The sequence below is a fragment of the Asparagus officinalis genome, chromosome 7 (genome assembly GCF_001876935.1).
Source record: "Asparagus officinalis chromosome 7, Aspof.V1, whole genome shotgun sequence".
Taxonomy (NCBI): Eukaryota; Viridiplantae; Streptophyta; class Magnoliopsida; order Asparagales; family Asparagaceae; genus Asparagus; species Asparagus officinalis.
In genome coordinates this window covers 6,314,234-6,323,935 of record NC_033800.1, presented here as the reverse complement: position 1 = coordinate 6,323,935, position 9,702 = coordinate 6,314,234, and the positions used below count along the sequence as shown (strand labels likewise).

Here is a 9,702-nt window from a genome sequence, read left to right as displayed (position 1 = left end):
TCATCATAAGCATGCTCATGTGTATAGATGTGATCATTGTGGTAGATTTGGTCATTTGGCCAAATTTTGTTTTGATTTAAAGAGAGTTTCACATTTGCAAAATAATTTTAAAAGATCATCCATGTTTGCAAATGTTTCTAAAGTTTCCCGTGCACAACCGTTTGGTCAACATAAGCAAATGCTTCCTTTCCATTGTACTTATTGCAATCGGAAGGGTCATTTGAGTAATTTTTGTTATGACCGTGTTCGTGCACCATATATGCCTAAGAGGGTTCATAACCCTAAGGCTTTGAACTTTAATGATAGGGGTCATGTCCCTAAATCTTTTGGTACCAAGAGTTCTTGGGTACCAAAACAAATTTAAACTTTAAACCAAGAATTTTAGTGTTCTTACTTTTTCCTTTCTTGGTTTTAAAATTATGTCTTAAAATATTTTGATTATGAAAATAAATTTATAATTGATAAAATCTTTTGTTTTCATGATTATTTGTTTTGTTTTGATGAGAGGTTTGCATTTATATAACCCTCCGGATTTATTGGGTGTTTATTCCCAAATCATATTTACCGGATGCTAGAATGATTATATGGGTTGTAACAAGCTTAAGAGCTTGATATATTGTTGCCTCTCTTGAAATTCTTTTGTTAAAGATTTTATTTTGATTGATTGCTTTGAATTCATTATACTTCACTTATATGATGATATTTATGTGTTTGTGCTTATGGATCATCTATTCGTGGTTTATAATGTATTCTATGAGTGGTTTGATCAAGTTCTTCATTGATCAAACATCGTTTTTGGATATAAACTTTGATTTATGATTTCTTCTGATGGATTTGTTTTCATTTGAAAACTTTTTTGCATGTTTCTCATGTTCCTCTTCTTTTGATTTCATAAATCTATTCTTATACATGGTTTTTATAATGAGACACTATCTTTATAATGTCATATCATTATGTGTCCTCATTGTATCTTGTTTGTATGTGAGTGATGCTTAGCATATCTTTTCATTTATGCTCGCTCACATATTTGCCATGATCTTTCTTTATCTATATTCTATATGGCTTTTTGATAGGGGGAGCATTCCCTATAATTGTTTGGTACTCACCTATGCTTATTGATAGGGGGAGCTTTCGCTCTCTTATTCTTTTGTCCCCTTTTTGATGTTGTCAAAGGGGGAGAAATATTGTGAGTATATGTATATTCTTTCTTGTTTATATGCATGTGAATTGTAATTTATATATTCATTTCCTTTCATGCATATATCATTTTTGTAAATTGTTTGTCATCATCAAAAAGGGGGAGATTGTTGGCCTTCTTGTTTTGATGATGTTTAACAAACAATTTACCACTAATGTTGTTTATCTAGTATTTGTGTTTTCGTATTTATTGTAGACAAACAACAAGTTGGAGGATGGATGGAATATGCTTGCTCACATATGTTTGCCATGATCTTCATTTCATATATTCATGAGGTATTTTGATAGGGGGAGCAATCCCTATATCTTTTTATGTTTGATACTCACCCGTGCTTATTGATAGGGGGAGCTTTCGCTCTCTTAATCCTTTTGTCCCCTTTTTGATGTTGTCAAAGGGGGAGAAATATTGTGAGTATAATCCTTCTTGTTTATATGCATGTGAATTATAACTTATATAGTCATTTACTTCATGCATATGTTTCTTTTTGTAAATTGTTTGTCATCATCAAAAAGGGGGAGATTGTTGTCCTTCTTGTTTTGATGATGTTTAACAAATAATTTACCACTAATGTTGTTTGTCTAGTGTTTGTGCATTCCTATGTTTTGTAGACAAACAACGTTGTTGGAGGTTGGATGGATTGCGCTTCAACGATGATATCCAAAGGAGGTTGGCGGAATGTCGGATTGAAGCCTATACAACAATTCAAGTTAAAGATCAAGTTCAAGCTTCATCCGCAACGTGTACCAAGTCAAGCTTAATTGAAGATCAAGATTGCTTGGGTAATGTAGTTTAGGATTTATATTATGTGTGTTAAGTACTCTAAGCTCAATTATCTATACACACACATTTTATTGGTTTCCTTGTATATATATGTAGTCACATATATATACAACACAAGTTTTAGTTTTCATGTTTATAAATATGAAATTACATGTTTCATATTTATTATTGTGATTTGGTTTATCTACATAGATATGAAACAAATATATTTTTATATACATACTCATAGGTTTCATTTTCTATTGTATTTGTGAAAATATTGTATTCTTAGTTTATAGACTTCAATATCAGTTTATACATGTTTTACTAAGTCTATAAAAACATTTCACAAAGTTTCAAAAGTTGGTTTATGTCAAAACATTAAAATTCAAGTATCTCGTATTTTCATGTTTTGGACTATTTTGTAAAATGATGATATTTTTCATTTGGGAAGTCCTTTTTGATAACCAGTCATTGTAGCATGTTTATTATCATGTCTACAATCATTCCCCAAAGTTTTACATTTTTTGGAATTTATTTGATATTTTTAAATAGTGTTTTAAAATCAGCTCTAAAACCGATTTTTCTGGAAATGTCAGTTTTCGGTCGACCGGTACGGTCGACCGGTCTAGTGACCATTCGTCAGTATTTTTCCAGAGAGTCATCGGTCGACCGGTCCGGTCGACCGAGAGTTCAAATCGGTCGACCGACAGAATTTCCGGTCGACCGACTATATGACCGTTGCACTCTAACGGCTATTTTCTGAGCTGATGTTTTCTGGGGTTTTTGGTCATTTTGCTCTGGTTTTTGCTGATGTTTTGGGTGACTATATATACCCCCTTGCTCTCATCTTTCACATCTATCCAAGAGAGTTGTTAATCAAGTTTAAGAAAGTTTTTAACAAGGGTTATCTAAGAGAGTTTTAAAACAAGTTTAAGAAAGTTTTTAATCAAGGGTTTAAGTTTTGTTTAAAAAGCTTTTAAGCAATTGAGGGTTTTAGTTTGTGAAGCAAATTTCACAAGAGCAAAGAGGAGATCATCCTTTGGTGTTTGGGCATTCAACTCATCTCTCTCTCACTCTTGATCTATAGAGAAGTTTTCCTTAAACTCAATTCTAGCTATTTATTGTTTTGATCTTAATTTCCATAAGCTAGATTTCTATATTGAGTTTAAATTGTTTTATTGATACTCTCTGTTCACACACAACCTATTGAGCTTATTGTATTTACATTCATAGTATAATTTTGGGTTGTGAGATTAGTGACTTAGAGTTGTGCTTAATTGAGTTCTCACCTTGTTTAGAGAACAAATCATTTGATTTATATTGTGCTTATTGTGAGGATTCACTTGTAATACACTTGTACACCGAGAGAAGTGTGTGGTGAGAGACGGGGTCGAATCCAAGAGGAGTGGCGTCGGTTGACGTGTCTGTAGGCATCGAAAATTGCCTATAGGTCTTCACGAACAGCTCAGTGTTAAGAAACGACAATGAACATCACTATCTGGTTCACAGGAGTTTGACTGATGTCGGTGAACGCTTGAAGTGAACCGACGAACTACGTGAGCTGGCAGGATTTCGGAATAACGAAGACACAGGCTAATCGAGAACCCCGCGATGTTTACAAAAGGAACAATGCCCCGGAATAACGAAGACACAGGCTAATCGAGAACCCCGCGATGTTTACAAAAGGAACAATGCCCTTCGTGTATCATGCATTCAATAGATGATCTAATCATTGGAGCTTATAGAACACCTCATCGGCTTCCCAACGCACTTTGAATCGTTCAAATCCGAGTTCGGATGAAGAAGTTACGGCGAAAACGAACAAACGGGCATAACGGAACGTCTCAGGCTGAACTGGGACACCCGAGGTGTCTCGGACATTATGGAGCTGTTTTGACCATGATTAGTTTTGAATCTAAAGAAACTCAAAACAGGAAAGTTGTATATAGTTTTGTCAGATTTCCAACCCATCTGGAATCAGGTTATTTGGAGGTCATATGAGGAAGTTATGACTAAAATAGCGCCGAGACACCCTTGGGGTGTCTTGACTTGGCCGAGACACCCTAAGATGTCTCGGAACTTGTGGAGCTTTTTTGACCATAATCCGTTTTGAATCTGAAGAAACTCAAAATAGGAAAGTTTAGATATTTTTGTCATCTTTCCATCAAATCCAGAATCAGATCATTTGAAGGTCATATGAGGAAGTTATGACTAAAATAGCGCCGAGACACCCTTGGGGTGTCTTGACTTGGCCGAGACACCCTAAGATGTCTCGGAACTTATGGAGCTTTTTTTACCATGATCTGTTTTGAATCTGAAGAAACTCAAAATAGGAAAGTTGTAGATATTTTTGTCACCTTTCCATCAAATCCGGAATCAGATCATTTGAAGGTCATATGAAAAAGTTATGACTAAAATAGCGCCGAGACACCCTTGGGGTGTCTTGACTTGGCCGAGACACCCTAAGGTGTCTCGGAACTTGTGAAGCTTTTTTGATCATGATACGTTTTGAATCTAAAGAAACTCAAAACAGGAAAGTTGTAGATATTTTTGTCAGCTTTCTATCAAATCCAGAATCAGATCATTTGGATATCATATGAGGAAGTTATGACCAAAATACTGAAGAGGGTACAGACTGTCTCGCACAGGTGCGAGACACCCCGAGCTGTCTCGCACTTGGGACGTGTTTTTGACGATTTTCGATCAGTTTTAACCGCTCCGCAACCCCTCAAGCCTATAAATACAAGCCATAGGCCTCATTTTTTTGGATCTGGAATTTTGGAGAAGAGGCGAAGCCCTGCCGGAGTGAAGAGTGACCGAGCACTTCAACGCAAGAGAGTTTCTTCATCAGATCTACATCACCCGCATCCGTTCCTTAGCATTACCCCTCGTCGGTAATCCTAAGAAGAGCAAATATCTCGTTTTATCCGAGATAGGCGCTTCAAGTTTCTAGATCTCCTCGCGGATCGACGAAGCTCTGAACCAGATCTGATTGCCAGGTGGTCCACGGATATCGACGTCCTCGTCACAAGCTAAAGACCCACACAAGTAAGAGACGACGAACGGATCTTGTGTTTATTTTTAAGAAAGTTGTAATTTTTATTTCTTTGTTATTCGAATTCATTTGTAACGTTTGAAGTTTAATGAAATCAATGATGAAGGCAACTTTTGACGAAAACAGTGCCTAGGGAGAGGTTGTAACCGAGCACTTGAGGAGGAGGACACGGGCTAGGACCAACACTTAGTGTGTGAGGTGTGATTACATAGTGATTGTATTGTGAGGTGTAAACGTTGTTCGGGTGAACGTAGAAAACCCGGTTGTGATAGTGGAGATCTCCTCGAGGTGAGGAGCGGAGACGTAGGTCGTGGGGACCGAACTCCGTAATCATATTGTTTGTTTGTGATTGCATTGGCGCACTTCCTTTTATGTTCATATCTTATATCGCCTTTGTATATTGCTTGTTGATTATATTGCCCACTGAGTAAGGGGAGATATGACAGTTATTGATGAATGTCAAAATCTCAGGCCCAAGACGACAGCAAAAAGGAGTGCTACTGTTACAGAGAGAAGGGACACATTCAGTTCAGATGTTCAAAGATGCGAGATGATTTGAAGAACATTAGACAGATGAAGCTTTAAGAAAATGGAAAGAATGAGGAGAGCTTTGTCATAAATGTTTCACGTTCTTCAAGTCTTCAACTACTCAAAAAACGACTCAACAGTATAAAATGAGGGGGCAAAAAATAAAAAGTTCATGTCTAAATCTTTATTGTTAAAGTTCATGTTAAAGATGTAGAATATTTTTATTATTTTAATAAATACATGATTCTTTAAAATGGGAGAAACTGTTAGAGTTGGAACAAAAATAATTTAGAGAATATAACTTTTGCTTTCCCATTTTGGAGAAATTTTTGGGGAAGCTGTTGGAAATAATCCCTTAAAAACTCCTAACATCAAAATAAGCAAATAAAATTTGTCCCTTTCTTTTTTTTATCACAATTCGTAAAATAAATATTAACTAATACGACTAATGCAAACGACAAAACTTAAAAAGTAAATCAAATAATTGCAACTACAAGATGCGACAACAACTGCAATTGCATGAAATTAACCAAAAATTTGTATTTGCAATTACGCTGCCAACGAACCAAACTCCTCCGTACTTAGAAAAGCTCAATCTCAGCCGTCCATTTCAGGTCGGTCACCAGAACGTGCATCGCACGCACCCGGGTAATGGCAGCATCGTAATTCCGCAGGATAATAGTTGGTGAAGCGGTAGTATATAAATGAGAAACGAGAAATTAAAAAGTCCACGCGTAACAGGGCTTTGACTTGGATGCGAGACACGCGGATATCACGTGAGAGGACAGCAACGTAAATAATTTGCTATATAAACCGACGGCAGACCATTTCTTCACGTTTTCTCTCTACACCAAGGCGTGAATCTAAGACGAATTTGAGCGTGGTTTTATCAGTAAGCTTCTCATTTCGTTTTTAGTCTACATTTTTGTTTGATTTATCGCTCGATTTTGGGTTTGAAACTTTTGTTTCTAAAGTAGGGTTTGATTTCTTCAATGGCTTTTCTCTGTTTTTGAGTACGGGGATGACTGGAGGTGCAAGCTTTTTTACTAATTTCACTGCATTTCTCTTTTGTTCAAGTTCTTAATGATTAAAGTTTTTTTTTATTTTTTTTATTTATACTTCATTGTTGGATCTAGTTCTAAAAGACCCAGGCTTTAGAAATCAGTGTTCTTGAAGAAAAGGAAGGAATTGACTTTTTTTCCTCCACGTTTTTTCCTTTTCTTTTTGAAATTTTCTTTCCAAAATGTAAAACACTATTCGAAGTAAGAAAATTATAAAAGGAAGAAACATTTGTTCAGTTTTTGTGAGCTATATATTCACTCCTTTTATTTATCATTGCCTCTTCTGTCTTGCAGGAAACGATGAGAACAGAGCACCATAGAAATTTCAGGGTATTTTTCTTTTTAGCACACAAAAAAATTGTTAATTTTTTTTTACATTGTTTTGTATTTTTCTTACAATTATCTTCTTTTTAACAGTCTTCTTCGTGGCCGAAGACAGTAATGAAGAAATGGCTTAACATCAAGAGCGGAGCTAATGAGTTTCACTCCGATTACAAAAGTAAGCTTTCCCTTCTATTTAATCTCACTCGTTGTAATTTATCATTTTGTTAAATGATTGCGTGTCTAAATGCAAAAGCTTTTATTATAAATTTTAAAAGCTAAGAAGGGAGGGAGAGTTGGAGCAGAACAAGGAAGGAGAAAGAGTTGTTCAGATAAGGACGAGAGATTTCTCTCGCGGCCGAATTTGTCAGGTTAGTTTGTTTTTTTTTTCCTTCCCACTTTAGCCATGACGGGGCATTTAGGGAATACATGGCTGCTCCCCTTCTGATCATGAAGGGGTATTTTGGGAATAGATGACATGAGGATTTCTCTGTTTTTGGTTTTGGTATTTTAGGTGGTTGGTTGGTGGAGAGTTTTGAAAATCTTAAGCCCCCTAAATGTGGAATTGATTCAAGGGTTGTTACTTCTCCTTCACCAGAGGATTTAAGGTGGCAATTTCTTTCTTTTTCACCCCCTTTTTTTTTTTGGTAATTTGCTGTGATCTTTTTCGCATTTTGCCGATTCTTATTTTGTTAGGTTCAATATAACCAGTGCCATGTTTCACGATATCTTTTTCTGATAATTTTTTACGAACTAATTCATATGAATTATCTGCTGAACAAACATTAGTATTCACAAAATTTATGCTCATCAAAAAAAAAAGGAGTTATATAAAATGAAGACTTGTAGTTAAATTAGTAATCATTAACTAGCTCTTATGAATTTGTCCATTAAACTAACACAACTATCAAAAGTGCAACTATAAAGTGTTTTTTTTTTTTTGCAGTTTTCTACTTTTCTTTGAAGATTAGTTTGATGATTAAGATTGGGCTAATATAATTTTTTTTTGTTTAACTGGGGGGTTAATGATGAGAACAGGATGTTTGTGGGGACGTGGAACGTGGGAGGGAGAGCCCCACACGAGGGTATGAACTTGAAGGATTGGCTTATGAGCACGCCCACTCCAGCGGACATTTTTGTTATAGGGTATGCAATATTATATATGTATATATATATATATGCCATATTTATGCCTACCATCATTTTTGTAGGGTGGTTACCTTAATCATCATTATTTCCCTTCTATATCATTTGTCCTCATGTTTCCTTTTTTTTTCCTCCAAAAAAAAAAGATTTCTCTAATCCTTGATTAATGATGGTTTTAAAATTTTGCTCTTGTTTTTTTAAAGTTCCATGTCATTGTGGCCACAGAGCAAAAGTGCCAAACGGGCATAACAAATTAAGGAAATATATTTGATCTATTTGATATATAAAAAACTAGAGAACTAAAGCTATACTCACTAGCACTTGGATTACAGATGATAATGGGTAATTTAAAAGAGGAGAAGACTCATAATAGATTTGAATAGGAAAATAAAATCCATGTAGCCAGTCCCAAATATTTAGGATAAAGACTATTTCTTTATTATTATATGGTTGGATAGAGATATAGGTGGTCGAGAATATGTTACGGGGCTGTTGGCTGGCTGAGAAACTAAAAAAATGAAATCAAAACACTCAATGCTTATGTGAAGGTGTTTGATTTTCTTTTCTTGTGTTTGGTTGAGAGAATGAAAAAAAAAAATGTTGTGCATGTAAGACACACCCACTAGTAAGATAATTGTGTCATGAGTACCGTATTTAAAGAAACTCATTTCCTCCCAAAAAGTCATGAAATGGGCTTAAAAACGTAAAAATTGGTCCCACAACCTATTTCCCATGAGTAATCTCCCAAATTTAGGTTTCTAGGAAATGAACCAAACAGCCCCTATGGCAAAATAGAAAGAAGAATACTATCATTTTTTAAAAAAATGTTGTGATCGATATGGATGTATAGTATAGATAGTACACGATCCAAATACCTTTTTTTCTTTATTAATACATGTAACAAGTTTTGGCTTGTAAGGGCATCTCCAACAGCTTCTCTAAAATTTTCTCCAAAATAAGAAGCAAAAGTCATATTCTCCAAATTATTTTTACACTAACTCCAACAGCTTCCCCATTTTGAAGAATTTATTTTTTCCTCCAAAAATTTAGAGAATGCTACAGATTTGGGAAAGCTTCCCAATTTTTTCTCCTCCATCCCTATTTTGGGGAATGAGATGGAGAATCTGTTAGAGTAAAAACCTAACTAAATTCTCCAAAAGTGGGAAACGGGGAAGCTGTTGGAGATGCTCTAACATATCATACGAAAAAATTAAGTACTTGCAATGTATTTGGGCATAAAATGCAATTTCAAAAATAATGTCAACATTTCACATTGTATTCATGTGTTAACAAGCTACGTATGAAATTTAGACAAAGCTTCAAAAATGCAAAAGCTTCAAAAGGTCAAGCAGACATTTTTTATACTTCGTACTGTAAACAACTGTTTTTAGTTATATGAAAGACTTTTCTACTCACAATTTCAATTCGAGGAACAGAGTGATGTGACTACAGCCACTGAATCGTGAATATCCTTATCAGCTGATGAGACCACAGTCTCACATCACAAACAAATTACAGATAAACCCCCCTCAACATATCGACATTCGCAGAAAAAAATTCTAACGCCGTTAAGTTATCCGTCATCAGGTTCCAGGAAATCGTCCCGTTAACGGCAGGGAACGTGTTAGGCG

The 9,702-nt window shown here is 35.4% G+C and overlaps 1 protein-coding gene across 2 annotated transcripts in view; it reads left to right on the top strand.

Moving 5' to 3' along the window:
* Positions 6,406-9,702, top strand: part of LOC109849194 (type I inositol polyphosphate 5-phosphatase 8-like) — a 6,448-nt gene continuing 3,151 nt past the window's right edge. Inside the window, exons 1-7 of one of the 2 annotated variants that reach the window (XM_020419005.1) lie at positions 6,406-6,435; positions 6,899-6,934; positions 7,022-7,103; positions 7,204-7,296; positions 7,440-7,533; positions 7,964-8,071; positions 9,659-9,702. The exon at positions 9,659-9,702 is cut by the window's right edge and continues 371 nt beyond it. In XM_020419005.1, coding sequence (XP_020274594.1) covers positions 6,905-6,934; positions 7,022-7,103; positions 7,204-7,296; positions 7,440-7,533; positions 7,964-8,071; positions 9,659-9,702 — 451 coding nt within the window. In that variant the 5' untranslated portion in view covers positions 6,406-6,435; positions 6,899-6,904. Of the gene's footprint in view, positions 6,436-6,494; positions 6,575-6,898; positions 6,935-7,021; positions 7,104-7,203; positions 7,297-7,439; positions 7,534-7,963; positions 8,072-9,658 lie in introns of those variants that run through there. The other variant, XM_020419006.1, reaches the window with a different exon arrangement.